This window comes from Neolamprologus multifasciatus, chromosome 1, assembly GCF_963576455.1.
Source record: "Neolamprologus multifasciatus chromosome 1, fNeoMul1.2, whole genome shotgun sequence".
In the NCBI taxonomy this organism is placed as follows: Eukaryota; Metazoa; Chordata; class Actinopteri; order Cichliformes; family Cichlidae; genus Neolamprologus; species Neolamprologus multifasciatus.
This window is the reverse complement of record NC_140439.1, coordinates 5,277,066-5,303,690: the sequence shown is the minus strand read 5'-3', so window position 1 is coordinate 5,303,690 and position 26,625 is coordinate 5,277,066. Positions and strand designations below refer to the sequence as shown.

Here is a 26,625-nt window from a genome sequence, read left to right as displayed (position 1 = left end):
TATTACTCCATCAAAAAAGCATCATTTTAACTCAAACATCCCAGACACCTGTATTAAGTGTGGAGTGGACACTTTATTTCACTGTATGTGGGAGTGTCCACGTGTGAAAATCTTTTGGGAAAAGGTAATAAATCTGTTGAGTCAAATTATTGGTGATGTGATTCCACTTCATCCTAAAATATGTATTTTAAATATATACCCGAATAATTTTGTACCTGCTCTGTTAACCGTTGGACTTTTGGAAGCCAAGCGCTGTGTTGCTATGTGTTGGAAAAATCAAAAAATATGTGGACTATCTCAATGGCTTAATGGACTGACATCTGTACTATCTATGGAGAAAATAACTTATACATTAAGAAATAAACTGGGCAAATTTTGGGCTATTTGGTCAAAATTCTACAACTTTCTGGAGAACTGCAGCGTGCACACTGTGGACTTAACAGCCTGAAACTCTAACTTGATTTGTATATCGTCCTTCCCTTTTGTTATGGTTTGCTTTGTTTTTGTTTCTATTATTATGTTGTTTCTGTTGTTGTTGTGGTTTTGTTTTTATTTATTTATTTATTTTTTTACTTTATTATTTTTTTATTATTTTTTATTTTTTTATTTTTTTATTTTTTTGCTCACGGTGCACCATTAAAACCGGTTAAAATCAATAAATAAATGTTTTTTTTTTGTTTTTTTTTAATTTTAAAAAAAGGAAATTTTCAAGCCAACTCTTAAAAGTAGAGAGGATGTCTGTCTTCTGAAACTGGGAGCTGGTTCCTCAAATGAGGTGCCAGAAAGCTAAAGTCTCCTAAAGCTAAAATCAGCAGGACAGCGATTTTACTGCAAAATGAGTGAGGCGCTCGGCAGACTTACCTATACACAGGGGTATAAATGGTTGCAGCAGCTACTTAAAATCAGTTGTCAAGGAGACAACTGATTACAAGGAGAATGCCAATTCAATTTTTACTCAAGCGTGACTGAACCATTATTGGTTAGGTTTTTAAACGTTGTTTTACATCATTAAATTACAAGTAAAATGCTTCAGAGATTCATTCAAGCTGTGAATCCCTCTGAAGCAAGAAATGCAAAGTGGCAAGTGTGCAAAATAACTCGTGTTCTCCGTCATCTCATGATGGCAGACTGTTTATAGCACAGCTTTCAAAAGTCCCCTGAAGGCGTAAGAATTTGGTGCTTTTCTTCTTTTATCGGTCTCTTTTTTAATCTCTGTGTCATTCTCACAGGTTTGACACGTACCGCAGCAAAAACGAGAGTTATCGCCTTGCAAAATATGTCGATGGCATAAAGCCTGGGCTCATACTGGCGATGCTGGTCAATGACGAGGGCTCCAACAACCTGGAGGACTCCGCTAAGAAGAGTATATCCAGGCTTGGCAGCAAACACATCAGGAGTCTCGGCTTTCGGTAGGCTATTGAAACACAGTTTTAAAATGAAGTCCATTAACCTGTAACCGAACCTGTGAGTTTGCCTTTCTGAAATAAAAGATATCGCTCGTGGTCGTTTTGGGGCTTTTGATGATTTCTTTGAATTGTTATTATTCCAGAGTGGAATGATTGTACAGTACACAAGCCTTTAATGACTTTACACGTTCAAAAGTATACATATAGGCTCAAACATATACAAACATTCACTTAAAGCGTTGCTGGATTTCTACGGTGTCTTATAACTTGACAAGACCGAGGCCGATTAGCTTCTCGTTACCAAACATAAATGACCACGACTGATGATCCTTTTTGCGAACACTAAAAGGATTTGTTTGATGGGACTCAATGGATTTCATTTTGTGTGCAAACTCATTTTAGCTCAGGGTAAGAATATTTCCATGCAAATACAAGTACATGAGGCCCAATAATCCCAAACACATATCAGAACTACTGCTGGAATGGATAAACCAGGCTGAAGCTTCTGGAGTTGATCTGGCATCAATCTTATTGAAAATTTGTGGATTAAATTTAAAAGCCAGGTGTGTCACAGGAAGTTGATTCATTTAAATAAACTCCGCCAATTCTACCAAAGCATATTCAAAATGATACTAATTTTCTTGTCCCTGACGAGTGTGTGTGAACCAGAGCATCATTTCATTGACTGTTTTGATTTAATGAGAAAATGTTAGAACCTCAGGTGAAGCACCTTGAATAGTCGTCCTTTTCTCTAATTAATGCCTGAAGCTTTTGGGGATCTCTTGGTGATTAATGATTTTCTACAAACTATGTCAAGGGTAATATTTGTTAGGCAAACTAACACTGGCCACTTTTCTTTTGCTTGCAATCAATTGCATGACAGTGATAAAATGGGCCTAATAAAATAGCAATCTAAAATATAACTTTAAAAAGGTGAGAAATATTGGAAACAAAGAAAGGACATTTGCAGTCTGCTGCAGCAACTCCTGATTGGAAGACTTTTATATCTGGTTATAAAGTCTTCTTGATCATTTAGAGAATAATGTGCCACGGGAGAGCAGACAGTGTTCGTCTTTGTTTCCTACTGCTCAAAAGTTTTTGAACACCCCATTTTTTCCAGTTTTTTATTGAAAATTATGCAGTTTGATGTCTCGGTGCACTCTTAAATGAAAGCACAGTACAAATAAGCAATGGGAGTTAAAAAGAAATCATCGAATGTATTATAAACTTTTGCCACCTTTGGCAGCTATAACAGCTGAACACACCTGTGGCATTCTTTCTAAAACAGAAATCAAATATTCTTCAGGACGTTCTTCCCATATCTGTTGCAGAACTTCCCATAAATGTGGACCTTGTAGCTGCTTTGCTCTCACTCTTCTGTCCACTTCATCCCAAACCAGCTCGATGGGGTTTAAGTCTGGAGACTGTGCTGCCACTCCACGTTTTCAAGCTCACCATCTTGTTCTTTCTTCCTGAGGTAGTTCTGGCATAGCTTGGACTTGTGTTTTGGGTCGTCTTGCTGTAGGCGCACAGACAGGGTGCCTCTCACTCTGTACAAGTCACCGACCCTGGATCTAGCAAAACAGCCCCGGATGATGGTCTGTCTCTCTTCCATTGTTAATTGCCTTTTTCTCACCATTGTTTTAGCAACACGCTACTTTCTGCAGTAATGGTAAATGGCCTGTATTTGTATAGCGCTTTTACTAGTCCCTAAGGACCCCAAAGCGCTTTACACAACCATTCACACACTGGTGATGCAGCTACATTGTAGCCACAGCCACCCTGGGGCGCACTGACAGAGGCGAGGCTGCCGGACACTGGCGCCACCGGGCCCTCTGACCACCACCAGTAGGCAACGGGTGAAGTATCTCGCCCAAGGACACAACGACCGAGACTGTCCAAGCCGGGGCTCGAACCGGCAACCTTCCAATTACAAGACAAACTCCCAACTCTTGAGCCACGATCGCCTCAGTACAATACTGTTCAACAGATGCTCACGAGGGTATGATACCACGGTGTGCTCCAAACCAACACTGCTTTTATGCAGACAGAGGGGCTGTAAGTAATCCAGAAACGTTGGAACACCTGTAGGAATCACTCACACAGCTTTCAAAGCTTGATCAACCTCCATTGCTGCAGAACAGCTTTAAATTGTTAACCCAGGTTTTGTTCCCTGAAAAAGGCCTTTTTGTATAATTCTGAAATATACATTATATTCAGTTTGGGTTAACCTTAACTTATTTTTTTCAAAGCTCTGGCAGTTCACCAGTTACCTTTGTACCATTTCAAGCTATTCATTGGACTTGAATGACATGAATTGCAATTAAAAAAAACTGGAAAAATTGGGGTGTTCTTAAATTTTTACTGGTAGTGTATTTTTCCATCCATCCATCCATCTTCATCCGCTTTATCCGAGGCCGGGTCGCGGGGGCAGCAGCCTAAGCAGAGAGGCCCAGACCTCCCTCTCCCCAGCCACCTCCTCCAGCTCATCCGGGGGAACACCAAGGCGTTCCCAGGCCAGCAGAGAGATATAATCTCTCCAGCGTGTCCTGGGTCTGCCCCGGGGCCTCCTCCTGGTGGGACATGCCTGGAACACCTCACCCAGGAGGCGCCCAGGAGGCATCCTTGTCAGATGCCCGAACCACCTCAGCTGGCTCCTTTCGATGTGGAGCAGCAGCGGCTCTACTCTGAGCCCCTCCCGGATGGCCGAACTTCTCACCCTATCTCTAAGGGAGAGGCCAGCCACCCTTCGGAGGAAGCTCATTTCTGCCGCTTGTATCCGCGATCTCGTTCTTTCGGTCCCTACCCACAGCTCGTGAACATAGGTGAGGGTAGGGACGTAGATCGACCGGTAAATTGAGAGCTTTGCTTTTACACTCAGCTCCCTCTTCACCACGACGGACCGGTGCAGCGTCCACATCACTGCAGCCACAGCCCCAATCCGTCTGTCGATCTCCGGCTCCCTTCTCCCATCACTCGCGAACAAGGCCCCGAGATACTTGAACTCCTCCACTTGGGGCAGGAACTCATCCCCGACCCGGAGTGGGCACTCCACCCTTTTCCGGCTGAGAACCATGGCCTCAGATTTGGAGGTGCTGATCCTCATTCCCGCTGCTTCACACTCGGCTGCGAACCGCTCCAGTGCGAGCTGGAGGCCCTCACCCGATGAAGCCAACAGAACCACATCATCCGCAAAAAGCAGAGATGAGATCCTGAGGCCACCAAAGCGAAAGCCCTCCGCCACTTGGCTGCGCCTAGAAATCCTGTCCATAAAAATTATGAACAGAACCGGTGACAAAGGGCAGCCCTGGCGGAGCCCATCACCCACCGGGAACGAATCCAACTTATTGCCGGCAATGCGAACCAAGCTCTTGCAACGGTTGTATAGGGAGGGTATTTTTCTAGATTTACATTAAACTAAACGGCTTTCACATTCACTGTTTCAGGCAGACCATTTTTAGCTGTGTTTCAAGTCTACCTGCTGACAATAGCAAAATATTACGATTTAGATTTGTTCATTATGGTTTATAAGAGGCATACAGACAAGTTCAGTTTACCACCATTTGAGAAAACGTGCTTTGACTCAAATGTTATGCACTTATCTAAGATCGGTGGCTGTGCCTCAGGTGGTGGAAGGTTGTTGATTTTAAAAACTGTACAATAAACAAAAAACAACACATTTAGAATAAAAGCACCATGAGCGCCTTGTAAGGACCATGCACTATGAGACACTGTAGGAATTTATACTCTCATAAAAAATGGAGAAAGTAAAAATGAAGTTGGTTAAAAACAGTAAAAGTAAGACTTGCAGTGTTTAAGAGAGAAGTGAAATGACAGTAATAAATAATATGTAGACTATAAACATCAGACATGTTTGGGATCTTCTGCCTGAAAGGTGTGCTCACCTGTGACAGAATGAAGAGTTATTATACAGCTTTACAGAGAACGGTGAGAGTGACGCGTCCTTTATGGTTGGATTAGTCTGAGGACCTGTGCTTATTCAGTAGTGTGGAGTGGAGTGGGTGTGTTGTCCGTGATAGAAAAGCAGTTTGTTCAGTGACCCCTGACCCTCACTGACAAATGCCTGTAAATTCTGACCACTGATGCTTCCAGCCTTGTGGATTCGTTTTTTGATCTTTACATCTCTGGCACTGATGCTGCCCCCCAGCAGACAACAGCAGAGTAAACATCACTTACTAACACAGCTCAGTAGGAGATCAACATGATGCTGGACACATTAAAGGATCTGAGTGTCCTTAGAAAGGCGTGTCTGCTCATCTCCTTCCTGTACACAGCATCACTGTTGGTCCTCCAGTCCAGTCTGTCATTCAGTGGGCTGACATACCTACTACAAACACTAAATGATAATACATTTTATTTGAAAGCGCCTTTCAAAACACTCAAGGTCGCTGTACACTTAAAAGCAACATAAAAGCAAGAAGTTTACAGAATCATAAAAGTGTAAGACATAAACAAATAAAATAGCAGAGTGGAGAGGTTATGTGGGATAAGCTATTTTGAACAAGTGGGTTTTGAGTTTGGACTTAAAGAGAGAGAAGGAAGAGATGTTTCTTAAATCAGGAGGTTCCAGAATTCCAGAGTCGTGGAGCAGCTGAAAGCCCGGCTCCCCATGATGCAAGACGGGGGGAAGGGACGGAGAGTGAAAGGGAAGAAGAAGATCTGAGACAACGAGATGGGGCGGTGATCTTAACCAGGTCAGAGAGATATGGAGGAGAGATGATGAATAGCCTTAAATGTGAACAAGAGTATTTTGAAATTGATGCGATATTTGACCAATGAAGCTGCTGCAGGACAGGAGTGATGTGGTGGGTAGAAGGGGTCCTGTGATGATACGGGCAGCAGAGTTCTGGACGCGTTGGAGCTTGTTGGTGGATTTTTGAGTAAGACCAAAAAGAAGTGAATTACAATAATCAATCCGGGAAGTAACAAGGCTGTGGACAAGAATGGCAGCAGCATGTGGGGTGAGAAATGTGCATACGTGTGCTTATTAAAGGACACACATTTACACATTATGGAAGCTGTGGAAGCTAAGAGCACTGTGTGAACTTAAGTTATGCTGCACCTCACTGTGTCAGTGTGTATTATTCATGGGCAGTGTTGGGGAGTAACGGAATACATGTACCGCCGTTACGTATTTAAAATACAAAATATGAGTAACTGTATTCCGTTACAGTTACCGTTTAAAAAGGTGGTATTTAGAATACAGTTACTTTGTTGAAATAAATGGATTACACGGCGGTACTTCCCTGTTTCATATTGTGGCGGGTCAGGACTGTTTGGGATTTGTTTGACAGCTACGTTCTGTTGTTCCAGGCGGCAGCGTTACGGTTGCCATGGTTACAGGGTGACGCTCTCTCTCTGCGTGTTTCCTGGGTGAGAGAGCGGCTGTTGTTGTTGTGCTAAGCTAATAGGCAGAATGCTACAGGTATAGCTCTAAAGAATGTAGCATCATGGGCAGTGTAGTCCGTGCTGCAGGGAGAATGGACTGCCATACACGTTATGTGTCTGTGAGCGAGGGAGGGAGAAAAAGGAAAAGTACGAGCTGTCATCGAGTAGAAACGGGAGCTGGAAGCATGTAAATATAATAATAACCACTGCAGCCAAGAAGAGTGCCTGACGAGCCCAGCTGTAAGTAAGCTATTAAGACTCGACTGTACACCGTGTTCGTGTTTTCCTCCAAAAACAATAAGTTCTGTTGGAGCAGCCTTTCAACGCCTCTCTCTGTCTCTGCTAGCAAAGTTGACCCAGACAACAAAGTAAAGCTAGTTTTCAGCTACGAGCCGACACAGAACCCACCGTATTAGCCAGAGGTCCCTTTACTACGGTTCGGAGCCGCGGACCTTCAGTAACAGTAATAAATCACAGCAATAGTACATTCATGTAGTTGTAAACAGCATGATAATATGTTAAGTAATCCAAAGTATTCAGAATACGTTACTCTCATTGAGTAACGTAACGGAATACGTTACAGAATACATTTTGGGGCATGTAATCTGTATTCTGTAATGGAATACATTTTAAAAGTAACCTTCCCAACACTGTGCATGGGAAAGGGAAATGGAAACTGAATCATGAATCACGACCAAACGACTGTTGAGGGCTCCGATTTTCTAACATTAGTGTTCATACTTGTAAACTGAGACCTTTTTCAAACAACACTGCTGTGCTCTTCTGTTTTGGAGAAAAAGAAAAGAAAGGTGACTTTTCATGGTAAAATACAGGCCTGTGCGATTGTGCTTTGCACCGTGTTTGTTAGTTGTAATGTCAGCTGCCTTGTTGTGGGCTGAGAGGAGATGTTGGTTAATGTTGGCAGTGCAGGCCCTGTGGTTAGCCCCTGAGCCGTGCAGCGTTATGAAAATGAATGCTGCAGATGAGAGCCGGGAAACACCGAGAGGGTTTTATAAATGACTTGAGGATAGAGACACAAGTTAACATTCCTTTGCCAATTTGCACTTTCCTCCACAGTTGTGGATGCTGTGGAGGACGGGCTAAATGGATTGGAGCAGTGTTGAGGCGACAGAGGGATTCCTGCCTAACGACTCTTGTCGCCGGCTCTCCTTACACTGTTGCCAAACAGGCAGACACGGGTGTCATCAGGAGAGAGAGGCTGTGTAATTTGTGGTGCACCCAGAGACATTTTAATAAGCTGGAATTTATGAGACTCTGCAATACATTTTCAGTTATGTAATTTGCATATCTTTACTGCAGCTGTCACAGCAGTACTTGTGGCAGCATGCAGAAATACAGCAACACAATGCTCCATAAAAATCAAGTAAATCAGCATGCACAGATGGGCTTTAAGGTGTAAATACCAACCCAATTGTTTTCTTAAAAATGTCCACTTTTAATTTGTCCAAAGTCATTTGATATTTTTAAAATAGACTCGTTTTATATGTATAAAAACTGCACCAAACAAATGGTACAACCATACGAACAAATGTCTGTGAAGGTTCTCAGTCAAAGCTCCTTAGACTACCAAAGGAACAATAATTACCCAAGCATGCCCCAGCAAAAGCATTTTAAAAATCAGTTTATTAAATTGGAATTCAAAAATGAATTTACAAATGCAGATTTTATTCTACAATTCATTAATTAAGCACAGAATCTTTTATTTTGATGCGTGTGGCTCTTGTTGTCCTCCATACCCAAATGCCCTGCAGAGTTTGTACGTTTGCTCACTTCCACAGAATGAAACAGGAATTTTCTGTTGTAGTTTCATTGAGACAGAATATCAGCAAGAAATCCAGAAAAATACAAAAGTTATGAATTGATTTGCATGTCAGAGGGTAAAATAAATATTTGATCCGCTACAACCCAGCCAAACCTTAGCTGCGTATCACAGATTACAGTTAATCAATTACAGATACTCCTGATCCAAAGAGCTGTCAAAGGATGTCAGGGGTGAGACTGTAGATCTGCACAAAACTGGAGTGTGCTAAAAGACCAGCAGCAAAAAGCTTGGTGAGAAGTGCAATGAGCAACTGCTAGTTTGATTATTTGGAAACTGAAGAAATACAAAAATAAACATCAATCGGCCTCAGCATGTATGGGGTGGGGTAGGAAGTCATTGTGTTTTTGTTTGCTGGGATCGTCCACAGTAGTTCATCACCATATGATAACTGTTTTTATTATAAATCATTCTGTTCAAGTCAAGTAGAAGCATCCTGGGAGAAAAGGTACATGATTTCAAATGGTTAAATAAATAAACAGCGTTTACCCAGAATGAGTGACAATGCTATCCTTGCAAACATCTCACTCTCCATGCTAAGACACCCCAGTTTTTGTGGGCTGTTCTTGGTCTGCAGTGGTCAGTATCTATCAAAATTGGTCCTTAACCCTTTAAAGCCGGTCGGAGCAGGCACGCTCTGTTTTGTGTAACTATTTTTAAATAGTTTCCTTCCACATAAAGCTTTGCAAAAACTGCATAAAAAGCGCTTGCAGCAACAAAAACATAATATTCCAGAAACACGCTTTGCCGATCTGATCAGCTGTTTGTAACACTTCCTATGTTGGAATAGAGGTCAGCGCGAACTTTCGCATGTCCGCCATGACCTGCCCGAAACTGGAAGTGACGTCATTTTCGCGGAAATTAAGTTTTTTTTTTACCATCAGGGCCTCATGAGCCTATACTGGTGTTTTTAAAAGTTATCTTTGACTTTATGACTTTCTGTGTTGTTTCTGGGATGCTTAGGACTCATATTGCTGCTGGAAATAGTTTATTTTGATGCATATGCTGCTTTTTTGCAAATTTGCATTATAATATTTATTTTCATTTTTCCTGCAGTATATAAAAATTGGTGTATTTCAAAAATAAAACTATGAAGACACTTAAAATAAATTTCCTGTGGTGGGAAACTATTTTGTGCAACTTTTTTGTATTTACAGTTTTGAGGGATAAGCCTCTTAAATTTCTCTAACTAGAAATATATGTTAAAAAAACAAAAACGATTTTCACTTTTTTTTGTAGTTTATTGCACTTTTTTGCAATTTATGTAATTACTATGCACTTAATGCATGCATATTATTAAAATGTAGGCTGTAATGGTTGTATTGATGTATAGCAACTTGAAATGCTCCCAAAAATGGCTCCACAGCATGTAAAAATATAATATAAGCTCTGGTGGACTTGGTTCTATGGTAGGTCTTAAAGGGTTAATGGAGCAGTGGTGAACCAGCAACAGGGTCATAGATGGAGTGAGGCCAAGAGTGAGTCAGTGTGGTCATATCCAACAGATGAGCTATTACAGCTCAAACTGCTGAAAAAGTTCATGCTGGTTCTTGGTGACAGGTGTCAGAATGCACCGTTTATTTGATATGGCATTACATAGCTGCAGACGAGACAGCGTGCCCATGCTCACCTCTGTCCACCACTGAAAACACCAACAATTTGCAAGCGAGCATCAGAAGTGGACCGGGTGCATGAGTATCACTTACCTAGGGAACACCCAGTGTCAGGATGCACTACAGGAAGAAGGCAAACCAGCGAAGGCAGTGTGATGCTTTGGACAATCTCCTACTGGGAAACTTTGGGTGCTGCCCCACCTCCCAACTTATAGGACCTCAAGAGTCTCTATAAACCATCTAAAAAATCACCTTCTTATTCATCAATGATTGAAGAAAATAAAGACAACCCTAGATTTCTCTTCAGCATTGTAGCCCCACAAACTGTCGCAGCTCTGTTTACCCAACCATTCTTTTAACGCTCACTAGTAATGACTTCATGATTTTCTTCCCAAATACAATTTTAACTGTTAGAGAAAAAATTGCTCATAACTATCTAACAGATGGAACATTACGTACAGCTGCTTTCAATATTATTGATACTCATTTAGTCTTTTCTCCAATCGATCTTTCTGAGTTAACTTCAATAATTACTTCCTCCAAACCATCAACGTGTCTTTTAGACCCCATTCCTACAAAACTGCTCAAAGAAGTCCTGCCATTAATTAATTCTTCGATCTTAAATATGATCAACCTATCTCTAATAATCGGCTATGTACCACAGGCCTTCAAGCTGGTTGTAGTTAAACCTTTACTCAAAAAGCATCTCTAGACCCAGCAGTCTTAGCTAATTATAGGCCAATCTCCAACCTTCCTTTCATATCAAAAATCCTTGAAAGAGTAGTTGTCAAACAGCTAACAGATCATCTGCAGAGGAATGGTTTATTTGAAGAGTTTCAGTCAGGTTTCAGAGTTCATCACAGCACAGAAACAGCTTTAGTGAAGGTTACAAATGATCTTCTTATGGCCTCTGACAGTGGACTCATCTCTGTGCTTGTCCTTCTTGACCTCAGTGCAGCATTCGATACTGTCGACCATAATATCCTATTAGAGCGATTAGAACATGCTGTAGGTATTACAGGTACTGCGCTGCAGTAGTTTGTATCATATCTATCTAATAGACTCCAGTTTGTGCATGTAAATGGAGAGTCCTCTTCACACACTGAGGTTAATTATGGAGTTCCACAGGGTTCAGTGCTAGGACGAATCCTGTTTACATTATACATGCTTCCCTTAGGCAGCATCATTAGAAGACATAGCATACATTTACACTGCTATGCAGATGACACCCAGCTCTATCTGTCCATGAAGCCAGATAACACACACCAATGAGTTAAACTGCAGGAATGTCTTAAAGACATAAAGACTTGGATGGCCGCTAACTTTCTGCTTCTAAATTCAGATAAAACTGGTTATTATACTCGACTATGAAAATCTTAAAAACATGGTATCTAACCAGATTCTTACTCTGGATAGAAAAACCTTGGCCTGCAATAACACCACGAGGGATCTTGGAGTCATTTTTGACCAGGACATGTCCTTCAATGTGCATAATGAACAAATTCTAAAATCTCTAAAATCCTGTCTCAACATCATATCTTGTGGATTTATTCCAGGCTGGACGACTGTAATTCATTATTATCAGGAAGTCCTAAAAACTCCCTGAAAAGCCTTCAGCTAATCCAAAATGCTGCAGCAAGAGTCCTGACAGGGACTAGAAAGAGAGAGCAGATTGCTCCTGTTTTGGCTTCCTGTTAAATCCAGAATTCAAAATCCTGCTCCTCACATACAAGGTCTTAAATAATCAGGCCCCATCTTATCTTAATGACCTTGTAGTACCATATCACCCTATTAGAGCACTTCGCTCTCGCTCTGCAGGCCTACTTGTTGTTCCTAGAGTATTTAAAAGTAGAATGGGAGGCAGAGCCTTCAGTTTTCAGGCCCCCCTTCTGTGGAACCAGCTCTTACCCTTTTTTCACTCACCAACTGTTTATACACCACTCTACATTTAATTATGAGTTATAATTATTTTCTAGCTCTCTTCTACAGCCTGTCTTTTGTCTTGTTTCCATCCCCTCACCCCCAACCAATCACAGCAGATGGCCCCGCCCCTCCCTGAGCCTGGTTCTGCTGGAAGTTTCTTCCTGTTAAAAGGGAGTTTTTCCTTCCCACTGTCGCCAAAGCGCTTGCTCATAGGGGGTCATATGATTGTTGGGGTTTTCTCTGTATGTATTATTGTGGGGTCTTTACCTCACAGTATAAAACTCCTTAAGGCGGCTGTTGTTGTGATTTGGTGCTATATAAATATAATTTTATTTAATTCTTCTCAGAAAGAGGTCACTGTGCTTAAAGGAAGCAGACTGGACCATGATTGGTTCTTTATTAATGCCCTGTAGTTACAAGAGAGAGATCAACATGTTTTAGTTTCAGAAGTCATTCCCTTGCTGTCACTACTGAGAGAACCTCATCTTGAGTTGAGCTATCAGCACAATGACAGCATAATTTTATTGGTCTTGTTGAATCTTGAAACAAGATTTTAAAACTTTGGGTTCTGCAACATTGCACACGCTGAACCTGTGAAAAGAAAAATCAGTATCCCTTCAGTGTCAGCTCTTTAACCAAGCTCAAGTCTGCCTCCAGCTGAGCCTCAGCAGTGACTCCTGTGACTACCTCACGTTCTCCTGCAGGTGAGCCTGCATCACCTCCTGCAGCAGGTGGGCAGTTCTTGCAACCCAGCTACACAACTGACAGTAATGCCTTTACTGACATGCACCGATACTCAGAAGAGAAGCCAATTCCACAGGAGAAAGACACTTCTTTAGTCCAAAAAAACATCGTACACAATAACACAGAGCTGCCGTTTGTTTGTCCCTGACAGGATGTGGTATTATGAAGGATGTATTCTGGGAACACTCTTGCCAGTCACTTTTTATTTTTGACACTTAGAAATATGTCAGTCCTTTTCCCATGTGAAGGTGAAGGTGTGTGTGTGTGATCACTTTCTGATCACTTTTCACTTGTTATTCTGCTCTTGATGTCCTTTTCTTGTTTTGCTTCTGGCTCAGCTTCATTTCTTATTCATTTCTTCTCTCGCTTCTGTTCTGTCTTCTGTACATTTTTTCATTCCTTTCTCTGCCCTCGTTCTGCTTTCATCTGTCTGATTTGCTACCATTTCCTGGCTTCTTTCTTCATATGCTTTTTGTTTGTTATCTACAGGCATCCCTGGACCTTTATAGTGACAAAAGGTGATGTGACTTCTGTTGTGGAGGACACTGCTGTCTATCAAGGTAGGAATCTGTTTTTAAAAAAACCAAACCTGACATGAAAACATGATTTTAAAGGGATATGACATGATCAAAGCATTTTTCATCCAGAAAGCCCAGCAAGTTTTATGTTACAGTACTAACAGCATTTGTTGTAACAGGGACTAAGGCGTCTTCAGAGGCCCGGAGCGCTCAAGTTTTTCAGTCAAGTTTTGGGGAGCATTTCACCGTCACCGCCAGCAGCCAGTGGGTCCAAGGTAACTGCTGACACATTAAACACCAATGTTTCTTTCTGAAAGGAATGGGAGAACAGATACACAGACAAAAGCATGCAGCACCTCAGTGTCTCTCAAGATGTTAAACGCCACTTAGTTTTTATCAGAAACACACTGCCATCCAAAGTAAATGCAGCAGAAGTCATTTGGATTTAACCACAATGGTACCCAAAGAATAGGTGCAGCCAAAGCAACAGGTTTTACTGGTGCACTAATATGAACAGAACTTTTTCCCTTAAAGAGCAGGGCATTCCTGTTTCTAGTGCTCTTTACCTTGCTAGTTATACCATATACATATGTATCTCCACAAGCTTTTGTTACAGTCACCCACAAGGGTAGCCCGAACAGTTCCCATTATTACCAACGAAGCATTAAACTCCCTAAAGTTGTCCATTTTAACATCCATCCATCTTCATTTATCCGAGGCCGGGTCGCGGGGGCAGCAGCCTAAGCAGAGAGGCCCAGACCTCCCTCTCCCCAGCCACCTCCTCCAGCTTGTCCGGGGGAACACCAAGGCACATTTTAACAGTTTTTTGGAATAATGAGGTGGGGTGGGGGGCATGAGTTCACATCCCAGATGAGACACTGACAAAAAATGTTCAGTGGTTAAACCTTCAAAAGTGAGAAAAATAAACTCCAAACCTGAATAAACCTTGAATGCTTGAGAAAAAAGAGAGAATGAACCGGGTAGTTAGACACACATTCAATGGCAACAAGTTTGTTATAGCCTGAAATACAAACTGAACTTAAAGTTTCAAAGTAGTGATAAAATACATGAAGAAGAAAAGTGTAAGCAACTAAACAATCTAAGAACCAAACAGAGGATAATGATGAACCAGAATTCATCAAAGACCATGTCAATTTTTACCTTTTTGGTTCATCCACTACAGACACAAACATGAATCAATGTTATTGGGATTCCAGGTGAAAGACCAACACAAAGTGGTGAACACGTGAGAAGTGGAACGAAAATCAAACATGATTCCAAACATTTTTTACAAATAAATAACTGCAAAGTGGGGTGTGTGTAATTATTCAGCCCCCTGAGTAGGGATGGGTACCGGTATCCGATAAACGGTAGTAACCAGACCAAAAAGCAGCGCACATTTCGGTGCTTTATTTCGGTGCTTTTTTTTCCTGAGATGTGATACACTTTGAATTCTAGCCAATCATTTTACGTTTCCGAGGATAGTAGGCGGGTCCAGGTACGTACGTTCTTTTAGAGCAGAGCTACAGATTAAAAACGACCAAGGCGAAGCGATCAAAAGTCTGGCTGTACTTCACAGCAAAAGATGCAAACTCAGCAGCTGCAACAAGTGCTTTAAGCTGATACTGTGATACTGTCAAAGGAGGTAACACCTCAAATCCGATGAAACACCTGGCGACGCATAGCGTTTTTTTTTAAAGCTGAGAAATGCGCCGTATTTGATAGCTTGCTGCGAGACCTCACACCGAGCACATCTACTGCGGGTGGGTTGCCTGTTATCGGGCCGGAGTTAGCAACATCCCCCAAAAACAGAAGAGGAGAGTCCTGGCCCCTAGCCCTGCCAGTGTAGCAGAAATGATGAGGATGATGATGATGATGCAGCAGCAGCCGTTCTTCTCTGCGTGAGTAGCTTAATGTTGTTCGTGTGTAATTTACGTTGAGTAGGCTAACCACGTTATTACATTAATGCATGTAAGGTGAACTAGCAAACATCATCATAGCTACATGCAGCTGTCTTCTTGTTTGATGGCAGATACTCCCTTCACCCTGGACAAAAAGGCTAAAATGACCAAAGAAAAAGTGGAAAACAGTTAAACATGAGAGGTTTTTGGACAAAGTTTGTGTTTTTTCCATTGTTTAAGCTGCTTCCAGCCAAGAGTGATACCATATATGCCCCATAGCCGCAGAAAAGGCTAACATTGTTATCTTTTTACAAAACAAAAAAGCTGAACATGAGAGGTTTTTGGACCAATTTTGTGTTCTCCATTCTTTAAGCACCGTTTAAGCACCGGGACCGTTTCAAAAGTACCGGTTTGGCACCGGTATCGGATAAAACCTAAACGATACCCATCCCTACCCCTGAGTCAATACTTTGTAGAACCACCTTTTGCTGCAGTTCCAGCTGCCAGTCTTTTAGGGTCTGTCTCTACCAGCTTTGCACATCTACAGACTGAAATCTTTGCACATTCTTCTTTGAAACATCTCCAGCTCAGTCAGATTAGATGGACAGCGTTTGTGAACAGCAGTTTTCAGATCTTTCCACAGATTCTCGATTGGATTTAGATCTGGACTTTGACTGGGCCGTTCTAACACATGGATATGTTTTGTTTTAAACCATCCCATCGTTGCCCTGGCTTTATGTTTAGGGTCGTTGTCCTGCTGGAAGCTGAACCTCCGCCCCAGTCTCAAGTCTTTTGCAGACTCCAAGAGGTTTTCTTCCAAGATTGTCCTGTATTTGGCTCCATCCATCTTCCCATCAACTCTGACCAGCTTCCTGTCCCTGCTGAAGAGAAGTCCCCCCAGAGCATGATGCTGCCGCCACCATATCTGACAGTGGGGATGGTGTGTTCAGAGTGATGTGCAGTGTTAGTTTTCCACACACAGCGTTTTGCATTTTGGTCTCATCTGACCAGAGCAGCTTCTTCCACATGTTTGCTGTGTCCCCCACATGTTTGCTGCGTCCCCCACATGTTTGCTGCGTCCCCCACATGGCTTGTGGCAAACTGCAAACGGGACTTCTTATGGTTTTCTGTTAACAATGGCTTTCTTCTTGCCACTCTTCCATAAAGGCCAACTTTGTGCAGTGCACGACTAATAGTTGTCCTGTGGACAGATTCCCCCACCTGAGCTGTAGATCTCTGCAGCTCGTCCAGAGTCACCATGGGCCTCTTGGCTGCATTTCTGATCAGCGCTCTCCTTGTTCAGCCTGTGAGTTTAGGTGGACGGCCTTGTCTTGTAGGTTTACAGTTGTACTCCTTCCATTTCTGAATGATGGCTTGAACAGTGCTCCGTGGGATGTTCAAGGCTTGGGAAATCTTTTTGTAGCCTAAGCCTGCTTTAAATGTCTCAATAAGTTTATCCCTGACCTGTCTGCTGTGTTCTTTGGACTTCATGGTGTTGTTGCTCCCAATATTCTCTTAGACAACCTCTGAGGCCGTCACAGAGCAGCTGTATTTGTACTGACATTAGATTACACACAGCTGCTCTCTATTTAGTCATTAGCACTCATCAGGCAACGTCTATGTGCAACTGACTGCACTCAGACCAAAGGGGGCTGAATAATTACACACACCCCACTTTGCAGTTATATATTTGTAAAAAATGTTTGAATCATGATTGATTTTCGTTCCACTTCTCACGTGTTCACCACTTTGTGTTGGTCTTTCACCTGGAATTCCAATAACATTGATTCATGTTTGTGGCTGTAATGTGACAAAATGTGGGAAAGTTCAAGGGGGACGAATACTTTTGCAAGCCACTGTATGTAAAAAAAACAAAAAAATAAACCTTTTTTCATTGGTCCCATTGGTCATTACTACTTACTAATTGTACGATCGCTAGCTTAGCCTGGTTATGTGTAATTTGAACTTTTACACGAATTACACATGATAGGTTTTGGGAACATAACCGACATGGACATTGAAGACATTAGAAACTGCTGTAAAATGCAAGAATTCCCACATGTGACCGAAATGGAAGCATTCACAGAACAGAGCTGAGGTCATGAAGCCAGCAACACGTGACATTTGTTAGCAGTTAAGAGAAGGAAAAACATCACTTTTATACACTCCTGTGATCACAACACCGTCCTCCTGGTAAGTTCTAGTTATCAGCTGTTACATGCTGTGGGGCTGTTGCTGTGCAGTTATCTTGGCTGTAGCCACATGGCTACTCTAGAATGAAAGAAAGTCTCTATGCTCCATGTTTTTAAAACATAGAAACATTTTCCATCAAACTGTTATATTGTTACAGGCTGCCGGGGTGCAACATAGCTAACACAATCTTCATGCTTTTGTTTTAGGCAGACTGGCTCATGTTATCGACGCTGGGTAATAATAATAATAATAATAATAATGGATTGCATTTATATAGCGCTTTTCGGGACCCCTCAAAGCGCTTTACAATGCCACTATTCATTCACACACTGGTGGAGGCAGCTACAGTTGTAGCTACAGCTGCCCTGGGGCAGACTGACAGAGGCGAGGCTGCCATATCGCACCATCAGCCCCTCTGGCCAACACCAGTAGGCGGCAGGTGAAGTGTCTCGCCCCGTGACCGTGGCTCAGGTCACGGGGCTGAACCACGGGGACTATTGTTACACTGCAGACACACAGAGGTAGTTGTGGCAGCTTCTGACCAGTAAATGTCCTGCACAAGTGTTGCAATGAAACATTGTGCTATAATAATAAACGACTTCAAATCTGAAGGACTTCTGTGTTTAAGATTCACGCTACAGTTTAGTGCAACATGTAACAATATTATTACCAAGAAATATTAAATACCAAGTGGAACCTGGTATGCTTTGTAGGTATCTGTGCAGTGTGGTGAGATACAATAAACACACCCAGACAAATGCTGGGCATCCCCAGGATACTCTGAGCATTGCTTGATTGCTGTCCATCTTCCAGGCCAGGCTGTGTTTGCTACTATCAGCTTACAGTCTGGTTGCTTCGCTAATTAGCTGCTCACCTCACCGACAGCCAGTAACATTTTCTGCTGTCAAAAGTATTTTGTAGGGACAAATATACAAATAAACAGCCCATCTCCCCCCCGCTTGGAGTATAGACTCAGTATCTCGACTCCAACCTCTGTCACTGCAACATTGGTGTTACAGAGGAATATAGTCAGTAAACTGTGTTCAGTCAAAGTGCAGCAACGTATTGCTGATAGACTATATTTGCTGTGTCAATAAGCTGTGTTAATGCCTCGTCAGTGCTACATCTTTTCAGTGGGAAAACAATGTTTGTGCTACATAATGTCTCTCCGGTCAGATCGTGCAGACAGAGAAAAGGCGTTGGTGAAACAGAGGTGTGTGAGGTCTTGCTCAGGAAAAAGCTACATTAAATCTGCTTGGGTAGAAATAATCGCTTCCCAACATGCAAACACGCCTCTATTACGCAACACCTACCACTACCCACACAGAGGATATACATCGGCAATATATTGGTGTGCTAAATAGGTAGAGTTAGTAGGTAGTTGAGTAGTAGTCAGCAGAGCTTCAGGGTCCTCCATAGTCCTTCATTTAGGTGTCAACAGCTCTTTCAGCCGTTTATTAAAGTCTGGCAGAGGAGTTTCTTATAAAAAATAAGGGCCAGAGCTCTGCTTCCTCACAAAGATGCACCTCAGAAAGAAGACTTACACCAGACCAGGTTCCCGTCAATTCACACAAGACCATCAGGGTGTCTGATCTGGAATCAAAGGTCTTTCCTCTGACACAAACTTCCCAAAGTCTGTTCAGTTTGGAAATCTCGTTCTTTATGATCACCTTGTTTAATTTGCCCAAGATTTTACGCCTGATGCCCTTCCTGACGCAACCCTCCTCATTTATCTGAGCTTTTAGACTGGCGCTGAAGTACACTGACTTGTGGTTCTCATGGGTGGGTTCAAAAGAGACATGCAGATGGACAGATGGCAGCAATTCTTTCAAAAAGGATAGAAATGGCTTTGTTGAAAACATACTTTAAGAAGAGGGAGGAACATAGGATGACCTATAAGAGTGGATAATGGTGCATACAGGTGGACAGAAGGTGCAATCTCAAAGAGACAGGAGACTGCAAGCTGCTGCCAGGCAACAATGTAGCTAGTCAGTATCAGATAGTAGTCTGTAGGATAACTCTGGACATGAAGGAGAGAAAGTAAGTGAAAGCTGAGGCAAAGATTAAATGGTGAAAGGTTGTAATAGAGTTCAGCGAGGAGTTAGTCAGCACGCTGCACGGCAGCACCTGCAGAATATGGTCATTCTTCAGCTGTTGCCAGAGAAATCCTGGGATCCCCACAACGCTTTGTGTTGACTTAAAACAGAAAATATTCTTAACATTCACACACTAATGAATGCACTGGAGAGCAACATGCGGTTAGTATTGTGCCCGAGGATATTTGGTATGCAGAACGGAGCAGCCAGGGATCAAACCACCAACCTCCTGGTTAGTAGGTGACCTGTTCTAACACCCAAGCTCCACCCGAGCTCCACCATGCACCAACACTTTTCTCTTCTTAATCATCTGATCTGATATCAGTCTGGGTGGAGTTCTTTTTTCTCCCCGTCTTTCCTCATATTGTGTATTTCCATTGTTCTACCTCTCCGACCCGTCTTCCCTGTGTGATGTTTGTGTAATGTATGTACGTTCGGATGGGTAAGATGGCGCTGGCTGCCAGCAGCCTTAACCCAATTCCCTTCGGGATCAGTAAAGTATTATCAATCAATCAATCAGTATGTCGTTATGTCATTTGGGCACCGGTTATTCTGTCTGAGCTGTAATTGATTGGTGATGTCATCACCACATCATCTTCCCACCAATATAGAAGTGTGTGTTTGTGTTTCTTTGTGTCCACAGAGGCAGAATGGTCAAACTGGTTTGACAGGGATGATGAAAGGGGATCTGGAGACTGGGAGAAGTTGTCTGATCTGCATAAGGCCTATCCAGACCGTCTATGTAGCAGCCCGCTGGACATTCAGGTAAAGATATTCTTAGAGAACAACACAACTTACAATAAGTGACACTTTCATTAGGAATAAGACAATGCAAATAAACATCAATACGCTCAAGAAAAACAGGAATCTAAATGAAATGAGTTTATCTTTCACAGAAAATACTAAGAAATAAATTCAGTGTGTATTTCACGATCCAACGTTGGTTCCTAAAAGTTTAATTTAAAATATTACTACTGTCCCTAATTAAAAGTTCTCACTATTAACATGTTAATGATTCCATCCTTGCATCTATGCGTTAATGTTAACTTGCTGAACTTTACTGCAGTGCATCCAAAAAGTATTCACTCGTTCCACATTTTGTCATGTTACAACCTCCAAAGTGGATTCAATTAATATTTCATGTCAAAATTCTACATATAATATGTGACATAATAAAAAATTGAAATACAACACGTGCATAAGTATTGCGTCCAGCTGCAAACTGATTGGAGTCCACCTGTGGTCCGTTCAGTTGGTTGGCCATGATTTAGAAAGGCACTCACAAAAGCTGAACTTTTTGGAAGCTTTGATTCTAGTCACTGAACAAACTGCTCTGACAACCATTCAAACCTGCTGCACACCACACTTCAACCGTGCTGCCGTAAAGAATCCTTCTGGAAATCATTCCTAGCGTTGATATAAAGCTGTGTAATAACTCTTTATTCTGTGACAGGTGAACACACCTGTCAGGCAGAAGATCCCAAACATATGTTTGTATTAAACCCTCACGCAGCTGTTTTTCTTACATTTACTGTGTAGATATTATTTATTAATGCAAATTTCACTTCAGCAAGAAATGTAACCCCCAGCTGTGCACCAATCACACCAATCATATTATGTGGTTAGTGTTGTAAATCACTGGTCTGCCTTCACATGCATACTTGAGTAACATCCTATTCTTAATCCATAGAGTTAACCATTACACATGCACACTGCACATTAATCTTTAATAGCTTCAACTCCTCTGCGAGGCTTTCCACAAAGTCTGTGAGTGTTGGAGAATTTTCTATCATTCTTGAGGTCAGACTGATGTTGGCCTGGCTCACAGTCACAGCTCTAATTCATCCCAAAGGTCTTGATTCATGCTCGTCAGGTAAACAAATCCTCAAATCAGATTCTGTTCATCTGGATGTGGTGTTGTTTTCATGGCCACACGAAGAGATTCAACTTTCTGGGCCATCCAAATGTGTTCTATCAGGTCGAGGTCAGAGCTTTGTGCAGGCCAGTCACGTTCACCGAACTCACTCATCCATGTCTTATGGAGCTTGCTTTGTGCACTGGTGTCATGTTGGAACAGGAAGAGGCCATCCCTAAAGCTGTTCCCACAAATTTGGGAGCATAAAAATTGTCCAAAATGTCTTGTTACGCTAAATCGTTTAGAGTTTCGTTCATTGGATCTACGTTTGGAAGTCTGTAGGGACTCTGCAGAACGTTGGTGACCTCTGTGCACCTCAGCATCTGCTGACTCCACTCTGTGATTTTATGGGTCCCACCACTTTGTTTCTGAGTTGCTGTTCTTCCTTTAATTTAATTAAATGTGCTTAGGTTTTTAATATTAATGTATATGCAGAGATGGGCAGTAACGCGTTACTTGTAGCGCGTTACTGTAATCCGATTACTTTTTTCAAGTAACGAGTAAAGTAAGGGATTACTATTGCAAAAACAGTAATTAGATTACCGTTACTTTCCCGTAGGAACGCTGCGTTACTGCGTTACTAAAACCGTGATTTTTTGCGAGAATGTCTCATGACAGTGACGTAAGCGAGTGCGACGTTCGTGACAACAGCTGTGTGCAGATCAACAATGGATCATATATCGAGTGCAGAGAGAGTATGAGCGTGCAGCGTTTAAAGCGTGGAAGTACTGACCTTACTTTGAGTTTGATTCCATAAAAAGTGACAAAAACATTAGTGTCCGTTGTGCGTGGGAAGAAAACTTCTTTTTACAGCGAAAAAAACCCCTAAACTTCCAAACAAGCACCGAGTAGCTACGACGTAATGGGAAACTCACAGAGAAACTCGCGGATTCTTCCACTGACCGCTGCGGCACACCTGCACCAGGGTAACCCTCCGCCTACCCCACTCCTGCTTTACAGGTGAAAATAGAGCAACAGGACCGCTAGTCTTTGACTTTATTTATTTTCTGCTGTGTTTTACTTGCATCTATTTGAACGACTGAGTGTAAACACACAAAATATTTTATTTTATGTGCTGGAATGTGCAGAAAATAGGTTTAAATGTTAAACTAATTTCTTCCAGTCAGAGAATGTTGCAGATAATTAAATTTTTGCTTGATGCATAAAGTTAAAATATTAAAACTAATAAAACAAGTTTTAAAAAGAGACTTTTCCATTTGATTACATTTTGTATGATGATTATGTAGAAAAAGTAGAATTGGGCTGAAAGATCTATCACTTTATCACCTATTCAGGTTGTAAATCATGTTTTTAAAAAGTAACTAAGTAACTAAGTAATTAATTACTTTTGAAAACAAGTAATCAGTAAAGTAACGGGATTACTTTTTTGGGGAAGTAATCAGTAATTAGTTACTGATTACTTTTTTCAAGTAACTTGACCAACACTGTGTATATGTTTGCCCATTGTGATCATGAGTATTGTTAAAAAACAACATTAATGTGCAAAGACTTCACTGATTTGATTTAATGAATTTAAAATGATTTAATGATCATAGTTCTACAAGAAAGAAAATTAACTTGAGAAGTGAAAAGAAAAAAAGAATAACAGTCACAGGAGTGACAGTTTCTTAATTGTTGAGGATTGAGAGGAATCAGTGCTGTTAATCACACACTGTGAGTGGTGTCATGGTAAATCACCATGAAACAAAGAGGAGGCTGAGATATGACAAAGCAGCTTTTATTTAGTTGTCTGGTAACAGTTTGTGATTTGTTTAGCCTTTTAGGTTGAATTAGGGATGGTCTTTAATTGCTCATGGCTAAATCGGAGCAGAGAGCTGGCCACAGGAAACCAAATGAAACAAAGACATGTGCTGTCCTATTCTGCACTTTCTGAATTCCCTAAAACGTGTAGAAATCTCTGTGCGACTGTTGATATAATTCACCAATAATACTCGATCATCACTGACTGAAAAGGCATTTTATGCATCTCTTTGTAACCATCTTCCTCTTTCACGTTTACAAGGTCACAAGCTTAGATCGAACAGTCGATGTTCTTCAATAGGAGTACTTCTGCTTATATTTAGGTTCATTGTCAGCTTGTACTAAGCTTTAGATGATTTACAGTAACCCTGACATTAACTTGCACCATATCTTGATCTTCTTCTTTTAGGGGACACCACAGCATCTGCCTCTGTCTTATCCAATCGCTGGCATCCTCCTCTGTCATGTCAACCCTCTTCATCTCCTCCTTCACTACATCGATTAAACTTCTCGGAAGTGTTCCTCTTTTCTTGCTGCCTGGCAGCTCCATCATAAATGTCCTTTGCCCATTATATCCACTATCCCACTGCACAAGTCCAAACCATCACAGTCTTGTCTCCAAACCGCTCAATTTGAGCTTTTAATCCTGTCCATCCTGGTCACTCTCAAAGGAATTGTTTGCAAGTTCAAGTCTGCCACCACCAGCTCAGCCTCCAGTCTTTTTGTCAGTGCTACTGTCTCCAAACCAGACATCATAGCAAGGATACCATCTTTCACTCTTGCTGCTATCCTTCTGTCACAAATCGACCCACTCCACCCTGCCTGCAGTCTCTTCTTCATCTCTCTTGTGCACAGTCCATTGCTTTGGATGGCATGTATTTAAACTCATCTACCTTCACTGCCTCTTACCCCTTGCTCTTCCACTGTTACACCTCACTCTCATTCACACGCATGTATCTGTCTTTCATTCCTCTTCTCCCTACAGCATATCTCAACCTCTCCACTTGCTCCCTAGTCTCATCACACATCACAGTATCATCTGCAAACACGACCTACGGAGACTCCAGCCTGACCTCATCTGTCAGCCTCTCCATCAGTATTGTAAACAGGAAGTGGATCGCAGCTGATTCCTGATATGAGCCCATCCTCACCTTGAAGTCATCTGTCCTTTTGCACGCCTTAAAAGTGTCTCACTGTCCTGCACCACCCTCACATACTTTTGTGCCACTTCTGACTCCCTTATGCAGTACAAACGTTTCTCTCAATACCATATGCTTTCTCTCGATCCACAAGACACCGTGCAACTGCTTTAACTCCTTCTGACCTTCTCTACACTTCTGCATCAGCACTCTCAAAGTAAACGTCTAGCAGTAGTAGTGGCCTGAAGCCATACTGCTGCTTGCTGATCTTTACATGTGACTTTCCCATGTTATGAAGCAGCACGTGGACACTCCACCCTTGTTTGGTTCCGGGTTGCTGCTTGTGCAGTCGGCCTAGCCTGACCTGTCTCCCCAACGTGATGTTTGTGTATTGTATGTACAGTCTAGGTATCTTAATTTCCTCTTGAGGATAAATAAAGTCTCTCTGACTCTGCCTACATCATTAGCCCTCTAAGCCTGGGCGTTTTCTTTTTAAGGTTTCCCACTGAAAAACAAGTCTTTATTGTCCTTTGGACTCTATGAATAAAACACAAGGCAAATTTAAAATAAAATCTTTCTCTAATACCAGATCAAAGTAAGACATAAAAATAACTCTGTTACTCTTAAAACACTGCAAAAGGAAATCAAGCTCCTCACTGGATGTGCCACGAACTGTAACCTGTAAGTTTCATTTCAATAATGTCATGCGGTGTAGTAGGACTCAGTTCAGGGGAAAACAACGTTTATTTACACAATCACCAGGTGCAGATATATACAGTGAGGGGAACGGGGGTCCTAGGTCCGAAAGGGAGATCTGGGATTGGAGTCACAAACACGCTGGCTCTTCTTCTTTACAGCAGTTGAAATAACAGGTTAGTCACGGGTCCGGGGAAAACTGTGCACAGGAGAAAATAAGGTTACACATAGGGATGCACCGATACCGATACTGGTATCAGGTATCGTGGCCGATACTGTGAAATGTGTGTATACTCATACTCATAAAAGTTAACCGATACCATGAACCGATACCAACTTATTTCATTAATCAGAGGGTGGCTTGTCATTTCTGTTGTAGTTTTTTAGATTGGCCACTAGGGGGACATCCCGCGCTAAACAGGCACAGGGTTAGGCGAGTGAGACTGGCGGCTGCAGATAAAAAAGAGAAACTGGAGGCTGCTGTAGCTAGGCTAAACAAAATGTCAGCAGTGTGGAACAGCCAACTTTAACTCAGGTTTTGGAAAAGCGATGAAAAATGTCAAGAGAAAATCCACGGGCAGTTAAAATAACAGAGGCTCTGACTCATTTTATCGCTCTGGATGACCAGCCAATGCCGGTCGTGGAAAACATAGGATTGAACCGTCTTCTCAGCATACTCGAGCCGCGATATGAAATTCCCAGCCGCCCACACATCAGGAAAATAATGGTGCCAAAACTGTCTGAAGAGGTAAAGACAAGCAGTGTGCGCGATGTCAGTCCTCAGTTTAACGGCACAGTGGACTGATGATCCACGGGCAGATGAGGAGTTCGCTCATCAATGCCAAATACTTTCGTTATTTTGTTTGTTTGTTTACAATATGGACACTCTGCAATAATTTAAAAGTTTATTTTATTCTCAAACCTAATTTGTATTTATTTTATTCCAAACAGAAGTGTTTATTTATTATTCTGAAAGCTCGAGACAGTGCCAATAGTTCAGTGATATTTTGTTAAATTACAATGTGGAGACTCTGCAATAATTTAACAGAAGTGCTTATTTTTCACTTGAAATTTTTTTGTGGTCATTTTTATTACGATTTTATTTTTTATCGGCAGAGAATAAAATAAAACCTGTCTTCCAATTCATTGCATTTGTGTGTGTGTGTGTGTGTGGTAGAAGTATCAGTTTTTGTACTCTGTATCAGCAAATACTCAGATCCAAGTATCGGTATCGTATCGGTTTGAAAAAATTGGTATCGTTGCATCCCTAGTTACACAGAGATCGCAGCAAGTCTACAAAGCTTAAGGATTCGAGGCAGAGGTTCACTAACGTGCTAGCATAATCATCCAGCGGTGAGGCTGTCTGCATCCCGGCCTTAAGACTCCAACCCGTAATCAGAGCTTGACGAGATGCAGGTGTGTGCCAAGGGCGGGAGCCTGCAGTGAGCGCCGCCCTGGCAGGGAGGAGAGA

The 26,625-nt window shown here is 41.9% G+C and overlaps 1 protein-coding gene across 5 annotated transcripts in view; it reads left to right on the top strand.

The window, feature by feature from the left end:
* Positions 1-26,625, top strand: part of cemip (cell migration inducing hyaluronidase 1) — a 193,816-nt gene that overhangs the window by 89,260 nt on the left and 77,931 nt on the right. For all 5 annotated transcript variants that reach the window (XM_085165079.1, XM_085165070.1, XM_085165060.1 and 2 more), the window contains exons 6-9: positions 1,230-1,409; positions 13,425-13,495; positions 13,633-13,728; positions 20,287-20,408. In XM_085165079.1, coding sequence (XP_085021205.1) covers positions 1,230-1,409; positions 13,425-13,495; positions 13,633-13,728; positions 20,287-20,408 — 469 coding nt within the window. The remainder of the gene's footprint in view (positions 1-1,229; positions 1,410-13,424; positions 13,496-13,632; positions 13,729-20,286; positions 20,409-26,625) is intronic.